This window comes from Triturus cristatus, chromosome 4_1 (assembly GCF_964204655.1).
Source record: "Triturus cristatus chromosome 4_1, aTriCri1.1, whole genome shotgun sequence".
NCBI lineage: Eukaryota > Metazoa > Chordata > Amphibia > Caudata > Salamandridae > Triturus > Triturus cristatus.
The window spans coordinates 805,231,690-805,256,654 of record NC_140585.1 but is presented as its reverse complement, the minus strand read 5'-3'; the positions used below and the strand labels follow the sequence as shown (position 1 = coordinate 805,256,654).

Sequence of the window (24,965 nt, the reverse complement as noted above, 5' to 3'; positions counted from 1 at the left end):
TGCACCTCATCACCGGCCCAAAATTTGCCTTTTCCTTCCCACAATGGTAACCGATATAAAGAGCGACTGAATGTGAGGACTTAACATTACTCACCAGACCCCAGGAGCCAGTTTTACTATTGTGAACTCCTTTCCAATAGTAATAAAAGCTAAAGGCGTACTGGGCGCTATGAGATGACATGCTGGTTTTAAGGTTTGGTTCCTTGATGCCAAAGGACTCTTTGATTTACCATTAACAGAATAGAAGGGTTTACTGTGATGGATGTCAGCTTACTCTTTCCATTGACACAAGTTATTATGATTCTCCACCAGTGGCCACTTCTGAGCTAAAGGAACAAATAAGTGAGGACTGGTGTCTCTCAGAGCTGATGGAACAGAAGCAGAAGAGTGTACAATGACGTGGACAGCCGGTGGGAGAGCTGGGACTGACTCATGTGACTAATGAGACCCATCTCTCTCTGTCGAAAACGGGTCCTATTTTGACTGATGACACAATACGGGCAGTACCTAACAAAATCTATGGATCGAGCATGAAGGTGAGAAGAAAGGCAATAGTCCAATGGTAGAAATTAGGGAATCCCTTCAGGCCCCTGAGAGGTCCTTGTGAACAAATCGTGTTCACTTCTGGAATCGGTAGTCAAAGAGAAGTTGGCACTTGTGATTACAAAACATGTAGACCCTCATGGGGCTTTGTGCAAACGGTCAAATTAAAAAAAAAACATGTGGATGCTTGTGGAACTGGCTCCCATTTAGGAGAATATAGGGAAGCCAAGATTATTTTGTCTTGGTTGAGACAAGGAGAACCTGTGGGATGAAGCAGACACAAGCCTAAAATCCAAAGTAAGAGAGGAGAGATTGCCATAGTACACCTGTTCTCCTCTCTGAAGTCTAGTGCAACCAATATACAAGGACTTCTGCAGAATGTGTTATAGAGGTAGCAGTGCTGCTTGGAAACTGTGCATGGAATGCTAGTGTTATCTCAATGTTGGTAAAAGGGAACCAAAAAAATTAAACATCACATGGAGTCTCCAGCCTTCAGTGACCTCGGTCCAGTTCTTCTAGCTACGCTTCTTATGACTTTTTCAAGTAAGATCACTCGTCTTTTTAAAGGCTTTCACTACGTTTAACAGGACCGTGCCTAGGGCTGGAGATTTAATCCAAATGTTTGTTCACACTGAGGATACTCGAGGGGTTTTCTCACTGCAGGTACCAGCTTAAAATCTTCCTGTATTGGAATGCACGAAGAGGATAATACTAGGAATTGGCAGTTACAGCTCTGGAGCTCCACCACTGACCTGCTGTTTCAGAGGTCTGGTTTATTCTAAAATAAACTAGATATCTACCATCATATTTGTCGACGAATTGAAGCTATCTCGACGAATTGAAGCTATCCATAGAGTATAAGGAAACAGCAGCTATGCGGAACACATGGGTGAATGCGTTTGACCACTCAGCTATCATCATGTTTGTATTGTACTGTACGTTCCTCCCTTTCAATTTCTCTCTGTGCAACTATGGGGATCAAGATCAGACTCATTTTCTTTTTTTAAATTGCTGTTGCTTGTTGTGTCAGTGTTGTGCCTGCACCAAGAAGTATTAAGGGTTTGATGGAATTCTACCACCACACACTGGCGCCATTACATATCTTGAGCCCCAAGTCCACCACTACGCACAGACGACTAAAGCATCAAAGAAGAAGAGCTATGTCCATAGCGGTGACCTGCATCTTGAAATATCATTCACCAGACTCTGAACACTGGGAGCATGCCCCAGAGGATGGATGGTGTTGGGGTTGGCATACTCGGTGAATATGATTAATTTCGGGCGCTACAGGGCAACCACGTGAGGCATGGTTCTGGAGGCCTCACAGGGGCTGATGGTGAGCCTGGAACAGGCACACACTCGCGGCGCTTAGTCACCCATGCTGCCGAGGGTGATTCTGCTACTTGCTATGCCCTGAAGTTCTGATATGGTGGTCTAGAAGTGACTATTGAGAGATGAAGCCTAAATATCAACGCATGCTGGATTTGGAGGCAGACGGCAGTAAGTGTGCTCATGTGCCAGGGGATGGGGTGTATGAGGGAGACAGGAGAGGGGTAGACTGAAGCAAATATTAAAACAATGGGGCTTCCATGGGATGGGCCAATCAAAAAGATCCCCCTCCGGCTGGTACCCATCTCCTCCACCTGTATCTGCGCCACATGCTGCATAAATGAGATACCATCTGAGAGGAGCAACTACGTTCCTGGCCCTCGTGGCCCCAGCAAATGAGACTGATGCAAAACTAGCAGTAAACTGGAGTGCATGGCTGTGCATAATGTGGCATTGATTAACTGACACAAACAGGTGAAGAAGCTCTGTGACTGGAAGACACACATTGGGAGAGATTGACAGACACAACCAACATGGGGAAAGTGAAACCCGACAGGGTGAAGTGCCATTTGAGGCTAAACAGCCTCTGCAGCACAAACTACCCGAGTTGCATATTCAGGAGAGACCCCACCCACTGCGGAGTAATGGGCGAGGGAAAGGAATGGGATGGAAGACTAATGGGGCAAATTTGAAGACCCTATTGATTGAGATGAAGAGCAGCCTGAGGGCCATAGATGGTACATTGAACAGCCTCACCCCCAGTCTACATCAAATGCAAAGTACAATGGAAAGACAGGACTCTCTTGTGGAGGGGACATAACAACCAATGAAAGATGTCGAGATGGGCTGTGCATCCATAGAAGAAAAAAGTAAAAGCACTGAAAAAAATACTAATACTGGTCCAAAATAAAAATGAAGATTTGGAAGCCAGATCCTGATGATGCAACATTAGGGTGGCTGGCCTGGCGGAAACTACAGCCATCAATAATATGGAAACTTACAAGGAGAAACTAATCCTCAAACTATTTAGGCACACCAATTTTCCACCCAGGTTTATGACTGAAAGGGAGCACAGGTCTCTTGGTCTCAGAACCCTACAGGGGCGAAACCCGCCCAATCATCATGAAACCTCTACATGACAGGGATCATGATACCATATTGCACCTAGCTAGAAACAAAGGTGAGATACAATATCAAGGGGCTACCCTTTCCTTTCATTCAAACTGTATGCATGCTGTCTAAATGGTCAGGAGGTCCTATGTGAGTATTAAGAGGAACGCACTGCATGGAGAAAAGAGGCATCTAAGACTGGAGCGACAGCAGAGGTCTCCAAGGAACACAATGATTGAATGTTTTACTAGCTTCTAGGCTGCAGCTGAGAAGGCTACCTGGTTAGGCTGACAGGTGGCAGACAGTGGTGTGGAGGACTGTCTAGAGAGGTTCCCTGCTACAATTCATGCGCTGTGGGGGCTGTAAGTAGCAAATGAAAGGAAAGTAGATACTCCATGGTATGAAAATGTATACATGAAAGCCAGGTACACACTGGCAGAAACAAATGATGAGGTGTTGGCCGCTCCGGGGTGGATGGCTACTTACTACTGCCCTAAGGCATATACCGCCATTATACATTCAGGGACTTTATTTATGGAGTTTTGTATAGCGCAAACTTGACCCGAAGGCATCAGAGCACTTTACATAGTTGGCAGAGAGACAGTTACTCTTGTTACATACGGGTAGATACACTTACATGAAGTAAAAGCAAATACAGGGTAACAAATACAGAAGTGTACTATAAGCAATCTTAGTTGAGTGAGTTACACATGGAGTAGACACAGTTACATGATATCTTCACAGATATATGACAACAGTGTCTGCGATGTGTATATATTCAGTATATATATTATGTTCAGCGGTAGTTAATACCTCTGGAGTGTCAATTTTGGTACCAGTATGTGCCTAGAGTACCGTATTGCTATAAGATGAGCAAGGGAAGATATAAGCAGAAAAATCATATAGGCATGTAAGATTGATGTAGACCAGTGCATGAGCAAAAGTACATATAGGCCTAAAATAACCCAATAGCCTATCAGTGAAGATAGAACAGCATAAGCTACAAGCAGGGTGGAAGCATGGTCGTAGAGTGGGGAGTTCTGTATCAGGAGCTCCGGAGGTGGTGAGGAGCGGGGACTGTTATGGAGGTTAACTTGTTATACGCAGGTGCTGGCTATGCACTGGCTTTGTTTGGATCCGATGCAGTGGGCGACAGGGGTAGCTATGAAGCCCTTGATTGTTATGACCTATGCACTCACACTTACTGTGACATTGATGGTGTATACACACATTTACCAGGATGGCAGACCGCACCATATTAACTGTAACATTATTACAAGGAAGGTAATGGCCTTTTTGCATAGACATCATGTTGCTCTCGTTATGCTCCAAGAGATGCACCTCTCACCCTATAGACCACCTACATTTACCTCTAGATGGGATACCAATGTTTTTTTTGCATCCTATAGTACTTACTCCCATGAATTGGCCATCCTTGTGCGATGCACTATTTTAGAATGAGTCAACTGTCTCAGACCTCAGTGGACGATATAATATAGTACATAGTCACTAGAATATCCAGTCGTGCTGATAAATGTACACCACCAGAATACAGACACGCCCATCACTCTAGATGAAATATACAACACATGCTTGCGCCTATATGCATGGAATATTATATGAGGGGCAATTTTAATTTAGCATTGGATCCTGTAAAAGATAGATGCCACTCAACTGCTGATCACACCCACATGTCGTTGCAGGCACTGAAATGTTCTATAACTGAACTGAGCCTAGTGGATGTGGGGATGGTTCTGCACAAACAATCAAATGCCTATGCACACTACTCAGCAGTTCATCACTCTCTCTCACACATTGATTTTTGCCTATGCTCAATATATTTGTCAAACTGATTTCAGGTAATGGAATCTCCCATGTACATTATCTGATCAGTCCCCTGTGCTGCTGTTAGCGGGTGGTGCATCCCAGCTAGATCAATCATGCAGGGACAGTGGAGGTTTCCATTCCATCTGCTGCACTAAGAGAGGCGGTATTCAGGCATGAGATAGCCGCTGCCATAGCTTAATATTTAAAAAACAACACAGGTAGTGTCGCTAGTTGGGCTACCCTATGGGAGGCCTTCAAAGTCACAATTAGGGGAGATAATATGTCCATATAGGCTGGGGCACTCAAATCCATTCCGGACCGTGTGATCTTGAATTTAGAGAACACTACAAGATGCATCATGGGAGGGACAGACTTGAAACTATCCATTGATTAAATAAAAAATCTAGCAGATAGTGAAATTGCTTTTTAGGGGTTCAGAAGCAAGCTAGAAAATATGGTGAAGATGAATGCCCAGGACACACCCTAGCTTGGTTGCTTAGGGGACCTGTACAACATAACATGATTGCAGCAATACAGAATGACCAGAGGCAACTGATCACAGATCATTAGCTATCCAAGAGGTCTTTACTAAATATTGTGAACAATTTTATGCAGCATGAGGACCTCCTGCTTAAGAACACAACAATATATGAAGAAGATAACCTTAGCATGGTTGGAGGGAGAGGATAGAGACATCCAGGGAGCCCCACTGAATTTAGATGAGGTGAAAGCTGCCACAGGTGGGCTTGCGACAGTTAATGCCCCAGCTTTGGATGCGTTAACCATAGAGTTTTATAAAGCATACAAGAATTACTTGCACCCTACCTACTGTCAATGTACAACAAGGCACTGGAGATGGTTGTCTTACCTGGGTCGTGTGGAAGCAATTATAATGACATTAGCTAACTCCAGGAAGGACCCTCTTAGGGCGTAGCCATATGGAACACTGTTATGCCTAATATTCGCCTCAAAATAGTGGTGCAAATAGAATAACACAGCACACACGAAGAGATGATGGACAGAGTGCTGAAACTTTTCAAGCCCACACCCCCAGTCACAGATCTGGGTTGAATCCATCATCATTCTTTAGCTCACTTTGCCACCCCAGTTCAGATACAGCTATATGCAAATCAGTCTTGACCCTGTGCCTCATGGGAACAGTCTAGCCCGACCTGCCAAGCCAGGTCTTCCCTGGACCGGAAACAAGCATCCTGGGACCGGTTTCGGGCTAACAGCCCTCATCAACCAAGCTAGCTTTAATCCAGTGGCAAAGTGAGCTAGGGACCCACGTCTGGGCATACCCTGCCAACTTAGGGCGAACAAAGCAAACACAAAGAGATGATGGACGGAGTGCTGAAACCTTTCAAACACTCAGCCCTAGTCACAGATCTGGGTTGAATCCATCATCATTCTTTAGCTCACTTTGCCACCCCAGTTCAGACACAACTATATTCAAATCAGTGTTGACCCTGTGCCTCATGGAAACAGTCCAGCCCGAACTGCCAAGCCATGTCTTCCCTGGACCAGAAAAAAGCATCCTGGGACCGGTTTTGGGCTAACAGGCCTTATCAGCCAGGCTAGCTTGAATCCAGTGGCAAAGTGAGCAATAACACCTCTGATGCGTGGATTAGTCCTTACAGACAACCAGGATTTATTCCTTGCAGCAAGACCTCTTACAATATACCCACACTGTTTGCCATCATGGTTCAAGTGGACCAATACTTGCCTACTGTGCCAATATTCTTAGAGGCTGGAAAAGCGTTTGATTCTTTGGGGTGGGAGTACATGTATTGTGTGCTTGGTATAATGGGTCTGTGATACCCCTTCCTGAAGTTACCAAGACTGTTATACACAGACCAAGTTGTGAGGGTTAGGGTTGATGGATATGTTTCAAGCCTCTTTGTTATTCAGCTAGTCACTCAACAGGGACGTTCACTGTCAACTTTAGTATTTGAGCTCACTATGGAACATATAGCATCCATGATTATGGAAGACCATTGTTTTTGTTTTTACAAAATGGCTCCGACTTTATCGCTATATACAGATGAATTGCTTCTGTTTATTAAGTGCAGTGAGTGCCTCCCGGTTATTCGACAAATCGTGCTCTTTGGTGCTATAACAGGGATAAACATAACAGAAGGGGGGGAAATCTAAAATAATCCCTATAACATCTAATACCAGACTGTGTACCGTGCACCCTTTGTACTGATGCACAGACCGAGTTCAACATTTAGGAGTTAATTTACACAGATCCAAAGAAATCACAATTCGTGACAATTATGGGCCGACAATCAGTGAGCTAATCACCCACGTTGAGAAGTGGGTTATGTGGTCTCTGTAGGCTGGCTGAATGTCAGTTATAAACTTGATTGAACCACAACACTTTAAATACCTTTTTCCCCCAATATTCCTGCACTATTACTAAAATCCTTTTTTGTGACATTGATGCACCACCTGACATGCTTGGTATGGGCAGGGAAAATCTACTATAAAGTGGACCATGCTTAGCCTTCTGTGTAACAAAGGGTATTTTTCCGTGCGGGATTTTGATCTTTATTATTTGGATGCATGGGCTCATTATGCCCTATATTGGCACTTACGTCCCCCTCGTTTACCACACTTTGTTGTTGAGCCTGAGGAGATCAGACATGGAACACTAGCCAAGTTCCTGTATCGACAAGTCATGAGCCCCAGGCAGGGAATTTCAATTGTAGCGTGCACCGCTGGGGTTGAGTCTCTCTCCGAAGGAAGGCTGGTTTCCCAATTTTAAACTCCCCAGAAAACCCGCTGAAGAACAACCCTGCTTTCCCACCAACTCTGGTACAGAAGGTATTGCATACCCTAAGAAAACAACCTAACATGATGGGCAGCTCTTTCCGGCTCCAGTGTTTATACCCTTAGAGCAGTACCAGGGTCTTACCAATAAATAACAGGTTCCGGGATTTATTCATATATTTCAGGCTGAAAAATTCAGTGAACACCTATCATCCCTCCTTCCCTGAGTGACTCAAAGATCTGGATCGATCTGCTTACCAGCACAATCATGCTGGAAGTCACAAGAAGACAGGTTACCAAACTATACAAGTGGTTTTCTCAGAAAATATGTGGTGCCACAGGTGGTGGAGAAATGGGCCATATATATTGGAGAGTAGTGGTCAGAGTATAAATGTTTATATTGCTGTGTATAAACTGCACTTGTATCGACTAATTGTAGACAGATGCATTTAAAATTCCTTCATAGGATACACATGACTCCAGAGAGATTGCATAGGATAGGTCCAGAAAATAGTCATACATGTCTGAGGTGTGGGACGCCACACCCTGGGTTTATGCCTTTGGCATGGTTATGCACAGGACGTTTTGATTTCTTGCAAACTATAAGGTGGGAGCTCAGTAAGATGCTCCCTTGCTTATGCCGCTTGGATACGTGGCTGATATCCGTAAATTGGTCAGACAGCTTTCTGCCTTGTTACTGCTGCTGGCAATAAGGCAGGTGGCATTTGGGTGAAGGAGGGGTCCCCTGGTGGCGAAAGTATTGGACTGGGTACGAGATGTCCTATGGTGCAAGTCCAACGCTGAAGCCTACAACACATTACTAACAGACAAAAGTAGACTAAAGACATTTTGAAGCCGTTCCGAGAATACTGCAGAATGCACTGTGTGAACTTGGATTCTGAGGTAAGATTATGGTGGCTGTTAGTGCAGATACTGTTTATAATTGATCCGACCATGGGTGGGGTCGGCGCGAGCTGGACTGTGCATATGTGTCTTGGATTGTCAATGGAGGTGTGGCCCTTCATGGGCATAAACAGTCGATTTAGCAGGAGTCTCGCAGGCCCTCAGATATGTGACCGTCTAACCTTGAAATACTGTGTCTGGAAATTGTATGATAATCATGGTCTTTTTATTGCTAGTTGTTTTTGTTATAAAAAAATTGATTAATAAAGTGACCATTAGCTAGTTGTGTTTGTCTACTAATTTATTGCTATTTGTGGTTTGTTCTGTTTGTTGATTCAACAGGTGTCCTCATAATTCTTTCTCATATTTAGATATGCACACCTGCACCATACTTACACAAACCTGATGGGACTCCAATGAAATGGAGATTTTAGACGAAATCATTCAATTACAATACTTACCTGGCGGTTAGTGATGGGCAAAGATTCAGAGCAGATAGAAAAAAATAATTATTGTTTTACCAGTTTGAAGTTGAAGGACAAAATATGTTTGAACATTTACCTATGTTCCAGAATATGAGAAAGATCTTGACAAGTATCAAACAGCAGTCAAAGAACCAGTTCAGAAAGCAGAACACAGTTGTATAGACTCACAATGTGCAGTTGAACTAGTTGATTCAAGTGCAACTGCACTGAACTTTCTTGCAATTCATCGTGAACTTTAAAGCTACTCCTCAATTGATTAAAGATAATTGTTTGTGAGATGCACTTCTAAGAAGGAACAAGAACGATTATTAACTTGCAAGAATTAGTCTCTTGATAAAGATGTGGACACAGCTAGGAGCATCAGGTTGTTGCATGAAGTTGATAAGCATAAATGACCACATTTACACTTGCATCTACAAGTAGTTGGAGTGTGAGATGTAAAGAGTAGCGTTTAATTGTCGTGGATGTATGACACAAGACAATTCACATATGGTCAGAGTTAAATGTTTTAGTAGACAGAGTGGTGGGGAGGTTTGTTGTAAGTGTTTTTTCCCACCACATATGTCATATACTAAAGGTTGACCTGCATTGGGACAGGTCTATAAAAAAAAGAGGGGCTGCAGGATATTTCAGCAGAGTGTGTAAGTTTGGGGTCAAATTTTAAGTGAATAGCAAGAAAGAATACAATGCTGTCACAGTAAAAAATATTAGGACATGGTGTTGGCTGTAAACCTTGATGACGAGAGGAAAGGGGGGATGTTACGCAGTGACTAGCCTCATCTGAAATCTGAATTAGGCTTCCAACTGACTCAGGAGCTAGAATTGCTAGAATTTCAATGGGTAAACATAAAAATTGGAGGGTGACAAAAATTTACTACCTAAACACATTTCACCTGAACATTTGCAGGTAGAATCACAGATTTAGGCCTATATTTCTGGCTGAGCTGACTCTCAAGGATCATAAAATTTAAGGCAAAGTGTATGCTGCAATGCACATTTTCTATGTTCCTGGATGATGGAATCAGGCGTAAGTCAGAATTATTCTCAGCCTGGATAAAAAGTACAGGTTTCAACTGTGAAATACTGTATTGAAAACAAGTGGGTGAATGAACATGAAGCTGTTTTTTGAAGACAAGTCGGGCAAGACCAAAGGTTATATTCAGATCATGAAAGTGAGTTGAATAACAGTTGTTGCGAGTGCATATGGGCTAGGGATAGTTCCAAGTCAATTAGATGGGGAAGAGGAGGAGACATCTGATTTTGCTTCAGGAACAATAAGATTTGTTCAAAGACCTTATTAAGTCATTGAGACAGAAATATTAACTTGCATATGGAATGTAGGAAGCGTAAAGTATTTGTGTGGTGTAGACCATTCATCTTGAAAACGGATTATTGACCCTTGAATGATAATCTTGCTGGGATAAAGATCAAAATAGTTACAGCTCATTTGGTATGTTTGGTAAACAAATTGTTGGAACTTAATTTTAAGGTTGAATATGTACTAGGAGAAATAGAATTTGAGGGTTGATTGCCTAGCTAGGTTGCCTCTAGGAGAGAGAGAGAGGATCTTGAGTCATGTATTTTTTGCAAGAACTGGTCTAAGAGCCGTGGTTCGGCATAACAAGGAGGAATGGTGTGACAAGTTAAAGAAGGAAACGGCAAGGCTGGAAGTTCAAGTAAGGTCAATAGAGGTTGGCCCATGGAAACATTGTTGGAACAAAGGGTTCAACAATGTATAAGAAGGGCATGGATTAATTGTCAGGAGCATGGTTTACTTGTCAGATGTAATAAGGTGGTTCCTTCTGAAGGGTTGTGATGCAGAATCATTGAGAGTGCCCGTGAGGGTCATATGGTTATCAATTTCATTGAAAAGACGGAGTTATGGTTTTCGGTGGCCATGTCTCAATCGCAATATAGAGCACAGGATAAGGATTTGTGTACAATGCAATTTAAATGATAAACATTTAGTCACTGTGATGCCACTCACTAAAAGTTGCTTATAATCACTGATGAGCACTGTAAGAGGAGTTACTGGTCCCATTGGGATTACAACTAAAATGGCACACCCACTGTTCCAGACATTTCCTCTATCCCCTCAGGACTCCGGATGCTTAACGCAACGAAATGGCCCGGAAAAAAATTTGGAGTAACTAGGGGAATAGTATCCAATTCCCCAGTTATTGTCCATTTCATATGAAACCAACCCAACACCCAAATAAGAAACCTAGTAGATAAGGACAGTTTTTCAACCCACTGTTTTTTTACTTTGATGGCCTATCCAAACAGAAATAGCCCAAGGGAAGGGATAAAGCATAGCACCCAACTCAAATGGCACCTATTTTAACTAGTACTGGTATTCATCGCTGCTCTCTATCATACATATTCCTACCTAGTGAGAGTCTCTTATGCAGGACTCTTCAGCAAGATCCCATGTTGCATATGCTGCAAGCAGTCTCTCAATAAAATCTGCTCACCCCAAGCAACTAGTCAAGAGATAACCCGGTTCATGTTTAGCAAGCAGAAAAACCCGGATTTGCAAACAGGTAGGATCACAAAATAACAGGAAATAAAGCACCTGCCATGGGGACAACAAAGACATCCCTGCGTGTTGTAAAGGATAGAAGATAATTAGATTTCAGATGCTGACTAACTTCAACATTAGAAAAGGATTATCAATTGCTAGTTTGCAAAAATGAAATAGAGGGACAAGGCACACAGAGGACGTAAAGGGAGTGACACGAGTCACATGCAAGACTGCAAAGTTAAACATAATAGCTCTTCAACTTAGTCGGTCTATAGAGGTGAAATGTGGTTGATGATCTTTGATGGAAAAAAGGCCATGCTACAGGTTTCATTCTGTGCTTGCAAGAAGCAACTCAATGTTCCTGCAGCATTAGTGCCCCTTTAAAGCAGATACGTGTAATTCTAAATCTTACCAAACACCTTTTGTAAGAAACATTTTCCTTCTTTAGGTATTCATTCAGAGCTAGGACAATACCATCAGTTTAGTGTAATACATACCTACTAGTTGAAGGAAGAATCCGGTATCCTGACAGCTGGTAGTGAGACTGAACACGCTTCTCAAAGAAGTAGCATAAGATGTACAGAGCCCTGTAACAGACATTCTTGAAAGACACTGGCTTAATCTTCTACCCTTTCCTTGACTGTGAAGCCTCATTTGTGCCTCCTAATAAGTGGCCATTTGTTGAGCTGTTCTGATCGGACGCACAAGAGTTGTTGGGCGGTAACTGGGAAACAGAGAAAGTCTAGGACGAGGTGGAACCAAGTCACCGTAATAGGTTTACTTAGCACCAAAATCCTAGCCACTTCTTGGGTTCTTGCAACTCTGAGGATTTGCTTATAGCTACCAGAATAGCAAAATCCTCTGATTGGAGATTCAGATTTGTAAAGACTACTTCGGAAGCAATATCTAAAATGGCAAACAGAGGGCACTCGTAGGACTCATGAAAACAAATTAAAGAATGACTGTGTCCTGAAGGAGATGGAAAAGTTCAAAGTATCAGCACTGACACGGCCAGGTTAGTGTGAAGAGGCAGGAGAGGTTGATGCTCTCTTTGAATTTTTATACAAATCTTCAGGATGAACATGTAAGAACTTTCCTGCTCAGCTGATTTTCAGACCATTACCACAAAGACCACAGTGCTTGCCCATCAATTAAGCAAATGACTTGCAATGTTTGTAGTTCTGGGAGGTTGCAAATACATTTTGTGGTTACACCAAGATAGAAAATTGATGAGGAACATATGGTACAGCAACCACTACCAGGAGCACTGAAGGCCTCCTCTGAGACTATCCCTTAATTTACTAAGCATCCATACAATGTGAATAACTGAAGAAAGATGACTTAAGAAATGTCTCATTCCCAAATCTCATTTGACATCCTGCATCCGACGTGCCTTCTGAAGTAACACAACAGATACATGGTCTGTGTGTGTTTGTTAACCACCTTTAACTCCATTACTGGCAGAAAGGTCCTCAGGATAAGTAAGGTGCTCTTCACTTGTAACACGTTTATGCTGATCGTGAGGGCTAACTTGCCAAGGGGACCACAGGAAAAGGAGGCATTGCGTCAGAAGAGGTTAGATTCTTCTTTGATGAAGTATTTGAGGTCTTTGTATCCATATAAAGTATTCAATCCTCAACCCAGGGGAAGGTTGTATTTATGATGAATTCTTCCCAGCACAAGGCAGAGGAGCCTGCGGTGCTGATTCCACTCAGTACAGGGCTGAAATGCGTGTATGGCCGCTTTCCTCATTTAGCTTGTGTGCTTTTCCCCTTTCTTGTTTTCCTGCAAGCACAGCGATTACAATTCCACAATTCGCATCTTCGTAGACCAGACAGCTCAAGTGGATTTTCCCACTTAGCAGTCGATAACACTGTATAAAGGGGGGTGGGGAAAACATAAATATACTAGATTTCTCCTCTTATATTTTTTTTAATGCACTGCTAGTCCATCCCATGTTTAGGCCAATCCTCCCTTCTTCTACCTACAAGTGGGCACTGTGTTCCCTGTCATTGTCATTATTTTGCCTGTCACACCATTATATCAGCAACAAACCAAAAACATGGTGCTTCATCACTTTTACCAGATGAAGTCTGCAAAGGCATGGAGGAAGATAGTTATGGTGCATGCTGATTCACCGGAGTGTCCTCTAGGATGAGGCCAACCGAACCAAGTGAGGCCAGCGGTAACAGGCTTGTAAGTAATGCACCTCTATAGAACTATCCCTAGTGGGCTATGGGCACAAACCATATTGCAGTCCCAAAGGACTTCGGATCCAAGCACCACAAAACATCTATGTATTTTTTCCATTTACAAATTCCTCACTAATTCACTCAACTAGGAGGGTCACCCGAGGAGTTCATATATGGGTGATATTGACTCCACGGAGAACCTTTGTTTTGGTCTCTGAATTTGATTCTGCCACTCCAAAAAAAAGTGTACAACCTGTTCTGGTGAAGATTTGAGACTGAGGGTGGCAGACGTTTCTATAAACAGGTTGTGACAGGTTGGTGTCATGTGTCCACCACTGTAGAGGTAAAATGACAGTGATTGAGCTAGTCTAATTTAGCATCAATCCACTCATCAAAGGCTTTTGGCTCCACAAACTAATACATTTCACTGAGTGAGTCACCCAAGGAATATCCATCTGAATGAGTTAAAATATCTAGAGTCATTGGGAAAGATTCTTTATGGAAATGTTGCCTGAACTGAGGAAACAGCAAAGGAAGCAGGATGAAAAAGTACGGCACAATAGATAGAAAGTGAGGTCAGGAATGCCCCAATGTACAAAAAGTAGATTTGTGCAATATAAGCCACCTCTAATCTACAGTGAGTAGCAAAATAAACTGCGCTCATTTGAAGGTTTGTCCACATTTGAACTATATATGTACATTAGTATTCGCTGTGCTGCATTATAATCACAAGTGGGGCAGAGGAGTTGGCCTAACGGCTAGGGCGCTCGACCTCGGACCTGGGGAACTGGGTTTGAGTCTCGGTAATGACGCTGAACTTCCAGTGATTCTGGGCAAATCACTTAATCTCCCCGTGCCTAACAAAAAATGAATGTGTGTCCTCATGTAACGTAACTGGTGCTATGTAAAGCGCTCTGATACCAGATTAGATTTGGATCAAGTTCGGGCTATATAAAACTCTGCAAAAAAAAAAAAAGTGTAATGGCATAGAGCTATTGCAATTGAATCAAAATCATTATTTTGCATTTTAAAATGTTTTCTCGTTTAGTCAAAAACTAGGTCGCAGTTAGGCTTCAACGCCATCTTTGTAAAAATGGCTGCAATATCATTTTGTTTATTCTGTGTTTATATGTCTTGTTTTACATTACATGCAACAAGATGTGCATGGTTTATCTCGCTGGAGGAAGCATTTTACTACTTCCTAAGCCCCTTCCTCTTACCACACTCTATTGCATTAATTCACAATTGTTTTCTGGTATTTATAGTTTGTTCCGACACCTCCGGGTGGCATTAAGTCAGAAGGGGTGAATTAATATTCATGTAGTGGGTTAGTCCTAAAATGGCTGGGTTATGTGATGTTTTCGAAATATGATACGCGATTGTTAAAATAATGCTCATACAATGATCATTTTGCAGTTTTCCTATGCTGAAAATGGCTATATATACCACTGAATTTGGGGGTGAGCCAGACCTTTTTGGTCTCCACTAGGGGTGTGTCTCTTTTTCTACTGATTTGCTGCACATTTGAGACTTGATCTATGTTACTTGAATGTGCTTTTTGTATGGTTCCTATAGCTGCCAGCCTTTATGGCAAATCTCTCTGATGTATTTGAATTGATTTTGAGAGATTTGCTGCCACATTTACATTTTCTAATTTTGTACCATAGTTTTGAAATTTTAATAAACCTTCATGGTTTACCCTAAAATTCTGAACTTGAACTTCCTTTCTGAGACAGTCCTTTCTTGTTAGTTGTATTTGGAAATAATATTCTGAATCTCGTCTCTAAAGACACATTGCCTCATAAATTTTAAGGTTAATACCATCCCTGTCCCCCACAACCCAGGTGCGCCACTGACATGCAGATTTTTTAGGTGATAGTGCACCCACACACACACAAATGGGTACCTCACGACTCGCACATTCCCACTGATAGGCAGTGCACAGCTGTGGTAGCAGCAGATTCATGGTGTTGCCTTGAGGTGGCAGGACCATTGGTGATACCCAAGAAAGATCCAGGCCAAAGGATTGGAACTTCATTAAAAGATGAATTGCTGTATTGTTGGGAATCAAAATGAATCCATGAACATTGCCAAGTTATGGAGCATTGAGGCACATTTTATGAAAAACGCATCCATATGACTATGCGCCTAAATCAAAGTGCCGGAATTAGCTCAGTAATCGAATTTATACCTGTAACAAAATGCACTGCTGATCAAGGATTTGATGTCAGCCGCAATAGGGTTGTTGGCATACCATAAACATTTCATTAAAAAATGAAAAATATCCCGAGTTTAAAATCTAAGTTTCTGAAATAACAAACTGTTACCAAAATAATGCACAGCGTGCATACACTGTTATTATAATCAAATCAATGTTCCTGGAAATTGAGTAAACGACGTATACATTCTGCAAATGACTTACGGCGTTTCTGTGAAACAGCTTGCAAGCACGCTGTGACAATATCACAGTTCTTTTGCTGTTTGTGTAGAAGTCTGTCCTTTTGCCGCAGCTGACGTAAAAGCTTTGCCGACTGAACACCGATTCTGTAATTCAGTTCTTGTGTTATTGCTTTCAAATCATTGATGTCTGTAAATTAGAAACAAACAAAAGAATAACATTTGTCAAAAACACTAAACAATAGTGGAAAATCTTGCGGCAAGGGAGATCAGTCAGTACCCTTCAATATAATCTATATGCTTGCTTTACAAAAAAAGAATGGTTTTGAATTAATTACTGATTTTATGTACCATCAACATCAAACTAATGGTCCCAGCTAGAGTCAACACTTTCAACCACTGGAAATTCAAGTCAAGGCTTACTAGAATTGAGTTCTCCCTATAAAGGCACATACGAGCTAAAATATAATGGAATAAAATGATAACCAGTGTCTATGAAGAGGTGTTTCAAGCATACCAATGGTCTCTCACAGAGAATCGCCCCAAGTGGGAAAGATGTCCCAGGGGTGAATCTCGAGCATGCCGATCTAAGGACTCATCCTGCACCTCACTCTCCATGCATTGCCTGGGGGTGGACTCTTTCTCGGTAAGGTCGGGATTGATTTTTATGCAGTTGGTTTGACTCTGTAATGGCAGTGACAAACTGAAAACAATGGAATGGAATGCTAACCCCGAGAAATTCACATCGTGAAAATATTAACAAGGAAAGGAAGACCATGAAACAAAAGGCTCACTGAGAGGGAATGTAACATTAATACCCAAACAAAAATATCTACCAGCAAAAGTATCAACATTCACCTAATTCCACCAACAAGCGCTTGCCCAGAAATATATTGGGAATGGAGTTAAATGGTAATTTGTCATACCCGTACAACAGGTGTGATGGGGGTAGGTAGGTATGTTTTCCACTGTCTTTATTTTTGGATTCTACATTGTTGATCCTTTCGTTTTATTGACTCCTTTTTAGGTCTCGCACAGCGAGAGACCTCTTGTAGGGGGTTTAGGAATCGCACACGCATGTGCTTTTCCTTTTGGGCCACGCTATTGGCCTTTGCGTGCGTCTTTTTTACAAAGAAAGCACGCAATTGGCCAAAGGCGGGCGCATTGCTCCACCCATGGCCTATTGGTGTCTGTTACGCACATCAGCAGCATATGTTTCCAATTATCGTGCCCAGACACGGGCACGATAATTGGAAACATATGCTGCTGCTCGCAACCGCGCGCGCACACCAGCAGCTCCCGCATCTCGCGCGCACCATTCGCGGGCTTGTTTTCCCTGGTTACATCTTCTGTTGCTTTACACTCGGACGAGGAAACCCAAAAGCCCATGTTCGCTATTACATGTTGTTCTTCCTATCATCTGCTCCAGTTTGCTTGTTTTGCAGTACTCTTCTTAACGTAACTAGGCCTAAAGTCTGTTACTTTTTCTGTAGTTTCTGTTCTCGCATCTCCGAATCGCTCTGCATTTCTATATTGAAAGACCAAGTCTAACCATAGAAGAGGGTTGTACACTGTATTTTACAATTAACTGTCTATATGAAGTCTGTCCCACAAGAAATAATAAAATGTTGTTAAGAGATTCTAAATGCTCTCCCCAGCCTGACCCTATATTGTGGTTTGGTCAGGCGCGTCCATTTTGGTCACTCGTTTACATTTTTTTTGGTCAAACGTATACTTCATGGGGAAATGGTGAGACAGACTCCTCCGTAGCACACACTCCTGCCTCCCCGCACTTTCATATATCTCACTCCATCGCTTCTCCTTATCATGGTATCATAATAAACACTTCCAAACACCGCAGGTAACATCACATCAAAAACGGAGTTTGCAAATGTGATTGTCGCAGACGAACACATTTCAAGTGACAACCTCTTGAAAAGGGAAAAAGTATTGAAAAACACAAATGGGCGATAAAAGATACTTTAAAAAGTAACGGCTTGTTATATAGAAGATGGGGCCATTGCAGAGTGGCGACACACACTCCGGCTTCCCGCCATGTGAGAGGGCGCTTGACCGTATGCACCGGTGATGCACCATCACTCCTGTTGTGACGGGGGGGGGGGGTTGGATCCGCTTCCTGCCCTCCTTCACGTTCACGGCGGGTATCGATTCCCAGTCAGATGAAGGATGCGCCTATGTGAGCTGAAAGAAGATGCCTCTTTGTATCCCTTACGCCGCGCGCCATCGTTGCTATGCGACCACCGAGCACGAAGAGGGTTCCCTTAACTTGGTGGTTTCGCTTCTTTCCGGGTTGTAGCCCACTAGGTAAAATTTGCGTCGTTTTTTGTTTTTTTTTGTGTGCATATTTATATAGCGCGAACTCGACCTGAAGGTATTGGAGCGCTTATCATAGCACCGTATTTACATTACACATTCAGGCACGGGGAGATTAAGTGATTTGGCCAGAATCACAGGATGTGGACGCGACCTCGAGGCTCGAACCCTGGTTTCCTGCACTAGAGGCGGCAGTGCAGACCACATCCTCTCCCCTCGGTTTACCGTGGCAGTGTTGGACGGTGCCTGTTTTCCATTTCTTGACTCCTGAATGCATCGTTAATGTCAAAGATGTGGGAGTCGCGAGACGGCGTAGCCAGAGCCGCTCCATCTTGCTGCGGCGGTGTCGCGCAGGGCGCAGAGGCACATTTACAGAAAGCGTGCGCGGACCAGGCCCTGTGAGTGTCGAGCTGCAGGTTCCGTCCTGCCCTGTCTGCCGTATCCTGCCTGGATCCTGTGCACCATTGATTTTGCGAGCATAAAGGCTCTAAAAATTCCCCGTTCCAAATAACTGAGGCCCCTCGGTGCAGCCTCTGCATACATGCCAACATTTCAGAAGAGCAAAGTGGGAGATTCTTTATAAAAAATCGGGAGAATGGGGCCTTGAATCGGGTTACTGTCATGTATGGGCCTTGAAGTGTGCTGCTGCAGGATCGGACATTTGAAACGCAAATGCACGTTTTTTTTTTTACCTTTCAGAAGCATGGAGCGCAATGACAGGCAGAGAGAGGGTTATGCAAGTGTTCTGCACTCACTGGCCTGGCAGGTTGCTGGCAGTGCATATACCAACGGCCCCCTCTCCCCCCCCACCCCGTGTGGCAGCCCAGGCACACACACAGCTGCCCCGAGTACTTCACAGGTCTTTAAAAGACCATTCGCTTGTTAATGGGGCTTTGTTGGTTTTTCACCCCTTCTAGAGCCTATGCATCGCCACTCTGACTATTGCTGGAAGAATTAGCACGTTACACAATACCAAGCCCTGTCTGCTGAAACACCGAGGAATCGGGTTTTTGCTTGCAGGAATCGGGAGGCGGGAGACTAGCCTTGAAATCGGTAGTCTCCCGCCTGAATCGGGAGGGTTGGCATGTATGCCTCTGTCTGAGGTTACTGGAGTCTGCTAATCGAACAGGAAATATGCTGGAAATGTGGCTTAATTGCGCCTTAATTGTACTCTCTGGTTCCAGTTGAAAATAAGTCGGAGGGGGAGAATGTTTGGACTTCCTTGACTGTCGTGTTTGAAAATGCAGCCTCTTGGTGCAATGTTAGCAAGTCCCTGTGGGGCTGCCGCAAACTATCCCCGTTCTATTACCTGGCGCCAGGGCTTTAAGTGGGCTGGGTCCTGCCAGTACTCCGCACATGCAGTTCTAACAAGCATTAAAAATGCAATAGCTCTCGCCTTTTATTAAGTTAAAGCAATTTGCTTTGCTATACAATACCATTAGCAAAGCACATGGCTTTAACTTAATCAAAGGCGGGACCTATTGCATTTTCAATGCTTGTTTAAACCTATGTTTCCCCATTCATCGAGCCTGGTTCACTTTTGAGTAAGTTTACTACATTTCTGTATTGACAAACTGCACGTTTGTAGTAACGTACACTTTTATAGTATCTTACATTTTTGTAGTTTGTCCAGCACTACACATAGCCATCCACCTGCAGTGCAAGACCCTCCCATAGAAAATAATGGAGGTAGGGACGTACTACAAAAGTGAATGTTACTACGTAAGTGCAGTTTGTGAATAGCACTTTAAAGTAAGTTTTATAGTACTCATGTAGTACTATTAAATTTACTACAGAGTGCAGTTTGTGAATTAGGCCCATCGTACGTTTTCATTGTTTCAACAACAGGCAGCTTACCAATGTGAGGTACAATGGAAGCACGAAAACAAAAACAAAAATAACAGTTTACGATATTTAACTTTTTACAGTAGTTTAAAACCAATGTGGGAACAAAGATAAATGGGAACAAGGAATAGAGTACACAATGGAGAAAAAGGAAATACGAAATCGAGTTTGAACAGCACTGGTCTACAAATTAATAGGGAGAAAGTAATTAAATGACGAAGAACAAAAAAAGAGGTGAAAGTAAGAAAAAATCAAAAGAATAATCATTTCGACGACCTAAACTTGAGCAAAAATTGCTTAATAAAATAGAACTGAGTAATATAAAACATTTTATAAAGGTGCAAAACAGACAACATTTTAATTAAGGAAGGGGTTGTCACCTGACAGCAAAGAAATGCACGGTTTGGCTGGATTGAAAACACAATTTTAAGCAATGTGCCTTCGGTAAAACCTACAGACAGCTGGTATGATCATATGCTTGTTTTAAGTGGAGGCAGGGTCTATACCCCCTGGGCAAAGGATTCCTCAGACATGGGATGAAGTTTGGAGCTCTAGCTGCAGGGGCTCAGTGATCTAAGACAAGCATGTCAAGTAAATTGATTTGTATCAAAGGAATATCTATGGCATGTGTTCAACAACGTGAGCCTGTGAGGCATGCAATGCAAAGGTAACTGTTCTTGAGTTGGCACAGGCGGAAAGTACCTATGCAAGCCTGCCTTCACTTGTACTGTACCCTTCAACATTTATTTTGAAAGTTTTTTTATTTTTTTATTTGAGTGTTTTTAAAAGCGTGAACATGACCCAACGGTATCAGGGTGCCGTACAGCGAAAAAAGTTTCATAAACATACCATACATGATAACAAAATGTCTACCAAAGTTCACCTCTTAGTCTCTGATCATACATTTGGTGATGTGCCAGCAAACTACTTCAAGATGTTGCTGGCTGTGAGAGGGTACCCAGTGCATCTACCAGGTGAGGACCCTGGTGGGCACAATGATTCAGAGTTATTCATCCAATTGGAGTGAAAACTTGTCAGAATCATCCTAGGAGGAAATCTTTTGGACCTCTTTCTTGAAGGCAGTGGTCAATAGGTGCATACGATCTCTGGTGGGAGAGAGTTCTAGATTCTAGATGCAGATCTGGAGAAGGAGGGAGCAGGTCTACTTTTTCATGAATCTCAGCAGATGAAGGGAACTTGCACTCTGTAGGGAGCAGCTGCCTCCCGAGATAGTAAGTTTCGGGGCTAGGTAGCTTCGGGCTGTTAGAGTGCATTACTTTGGTTGTCAGGCATGCTATCTTAAATAGGCTCTGGTCTTTCATTGGGAGCCATTGGAGAGACATGAGAAAGGGTGTGATGTGGTCAAAGTGTCTTGTTCTCGTTATCAGTCCAGTTGCAGCATTGGGGGTTGCCTTGAGTGCTCGGAGTTGTGTTTTTGGTATTCCTGTTAAAGTAGCAATGGATACTGTAGTGTCGTGTGAGTTCGCAATTATGAAACACTTGTGGTTCTTGATGGACTTCGTAGAACTGTGACGTAAGCACTGGAGCGGAGTGAGGTGAAGGCAGGTTTAAGAATGTTGAGTTTGCGATTACACGCAAAAGAATAAAGTCATGTTATTCTAAGCTCCATGTGTTGCATAATCATTGGCAAGTAGCCGGGTGGGGAAGAACGCTACTACTGGAAACGAGACAGGGGATAAGTAACCTAAAGATAGACCGTGCTCTCCCAGAGAGTTTGCCGTGATCCAGCAAACTGCTTGTGCGTGCCACGTGTGCCCCCGTCAAAGTGCGGAATCAACATTTGATATATGTGGGGGGTCAAAGCATAGCCCTAGTCCATGTAAAGAATTTGACGATAACAAAAGCTTTGCTGAGAAGTCTACGTATCGTTGGCAGAAAACCATCTGGGAAGGACACAAAGAGAGGCACCACGCTACTATACAACGTACAACTCTACATCATATGGAGTGAGAACACTGTGAGCAGAAGCAATGCGTGGCAGAGATCAACCAGGTGTCAGGCAGTACAAAGAGCTGCTTACAAGCAATGCAATTCAAATACAAGAAACGATCATCTGCTTACTAGAACTAAGTAAAGAGAGTCGTCATACCACAGAGCTGGGTGGAGTGGCCCCAAAGGATGCACCCCAAGGTTGTGCTTACAGAGCTGTCCCTACCAAATGAAACACCAAAGATGCTGGGTGGCAGCTCAGAACAACTCCAAAATTCTCCTGAAAGCAAAGGGCTTCCATAGAGACCAAGAGGGAGGTAACGGTTCCACAGACTGTCCAAGATGACCGAGAGGCCAGCACGGTACAGTACAGGGCCTTAGAGATTGTATGGATGAAGCATGTCCTAGTGGGCAGCAGACAGTGTCAGAGAGAACTCCACCTTCAGTGCAAGCCAACCTAGTAAATGATTACAATGCCGCCATCTTCTTGAAATCCCCACCACCATTCGATACAGCCAAAGAGCTGAATATTGGTGACAGATGGACCGCCAGAATAGAGACATTTGATGATTTCATTGATGCGGTAGATGAAGCAGATAACAAAAAAATGATCAAGTACCTTGCTGGTGAAGGTGTAAAAGAAGTCATAATGAAAATACTGCAAACTGACGAAATTGCATACAGTCAAATCAAAGCTGCCTTGAATCCGAAGTTCAATCCTATGCCGAATGTAGATTTAAGAAGGGTACATCTTCATTCAAGAAAGACAGGAAGCTGATGAGACCATCGAAGAATTTGATGAGAGACTGAATACGCTTAAAACACTGCAAGGTCAATTAATTTAATGATCAGAACAGTATATGCCTCAGAGTGATTGACAGATACTTGTCACATGCCTTCAGACAACGAATGCTGAGAGAAACTCTTAGTCTGGAGCAACTTTTCATGGCTGCCAGAGCTGAAGAACGTGCTGATCGACAAGCTCATGACATGGAGGCAAAGGTGCCCAAAGCGAGCATGAATGTGAAAAGTAAGCAAAGGCACAAGGCAGAGGAAACACAAAGTGAATTCTCTTCAGAAAAAGATGTTGTGCCTCTGTTAGAACTGGGGGTCTCTAGTCCGCAGAGATAGGTACCTTTGACCAAATAGGGACCCTTACTTCTAAGTCAGGGAAAGGGGATTACACTACTGGATAACCCCTGCTCACCCCCTTGTTAGCTTGGCACGAGCAGATAGGCTTCTCTCAGAGGCAGTGTGTTAAGCATTTGTGAACACATACATTAATACAGTGAAAACACTACAGATGGACACCACACATGTTTTATAAAAATAAGTATTCTTTATATAGACTTAACACAAGACCACAAATGACAAAAATCCACAATACTGTACTCAAAATAGACTTAACAATGGTAGAAATCACTTATTTCAAGTTGATGATAAATTTGACAAAGTTCTCACAAAAGTACTTGGATGCGTAACACAAAACAAATAAAAGGTTTGCAGGGATGGAGATGCGTCAGTTCCTTACTTGGGGGAGATGATGCCTCGCGCCTCAATGCTTGCGCAGAGTAGAGGATGCGTCTTGGTCCTTACCGGAGGGGAGGTGATGCGTTGATTCTCGTACTGCGTTCCGGTTACGATACAACAAGATGGCGCCTCGATGCGACAATCCGGTGCGATGCGATAAGATGCCGCCCTTGATGCGATGACGTGAAGACAATGCGTGCACACCCGGCGGCCGTGCTTCGACTCTGTAACTTTGGAGCCGTAACAGGCCCTGCAACGCGCTTCTCCGGTGATGCAACGTGACCTCAGCGGCGGCGACACGCATCTACGGTGATGCGTCGGGTAACAGCTTTGGCGAAGGCACGCTTCTCTGGTGATGCGGCGGCGATCTCTGGGGCGGTGACACGCTTCTAAGGCGATGCGACGGCAACAGCTGCAACATGCTTCTTCTTGTTGAGTCGCGCTTCCAGCTCCCAGCAACAGGCAGGCTTCTGCATACAGAATTCCCAGCAAGGAAATTCAGAGAGTAGCTGGTGGTGAAGTCTTTTCTCCCTGAGACTTCAGCAGGAGGCAAGCACAAGTTCATGCCCTTGGAGTAATATTCTGCAAGATGATGAAAGTTCTTTGAAAGTTCATTCTCCTCTCAAGACACCACTGTAGGCCAACACAGCACACTGGCAGGGGGGCAGTCCAACTCCTACAGCTTCCTTGGTTCTTCTCCTTGGCAGAGGGTCATCTTGTTGTTCCAGAAGTGATATACAGTCTTGGGGTCTGGGTCCCCATATTTATACTACTAAATCCTTTATCCTCTTTTAGACAGCGGGGCCTGTACCTAGTCCAAACCAGTTCTGTGAAGTCCTGGAGCACTTTGTTTACAGGACTCCTTCTTTCCTTTGGCAGGTTGGTGCCGGGACATCAGACCTAGCACAGGAGGTGGCCCCAGCATTGTGGAAGGCAGGCACAGCCCTATTCAGACACAGGTGATACTCCTCCCTCCACTCTACATGCAGATAGGTCTATTCAGACCTGTGCTGACTCACCCTGTCTCCTGGAATCCACCAGCCGCTGTCACTCACAAAACCAGACACACAAGACACAAGCTAGCAGAGGCAGGCTGGATGGTTAGGTAAGAAAATACCTAATTTCTAAAAGTGGTATTTTCAAACACAGAATGTTAAAACCAACTTTACTAAAAGAGGTATTTTATCATTCTGAGTTCAGGCATACTAAACTCGAATTTCT

The 24,965-nt window shown here is 43.4% G+C and overlaps 1 protein-coding gene across 2 annotated transcripts in view; it reads right to left on the bottom strand.

Annotated features, from left to right (window-relative positions):
* Positions 1–24,965, bottom strand: part of TBC1D30 (TBC1 domain family member 30) — a 259,726-nt gene that overhangs the window by 181,927 nt on the left and 52,834 nt on the right. For both annotated transcript variants that reach the window (XM_085653419.1, XM_085653418.1), the window contains exon 2: positions 16,111–16,275. In XM_085653419.1, the coding sequence (XP_085509545.1) occupies positions 16,111–16,275 (165 nt within the window). The remainder of the gene's footprint in view (positions 1–16,110; positions 16,276–24,965) is intronic.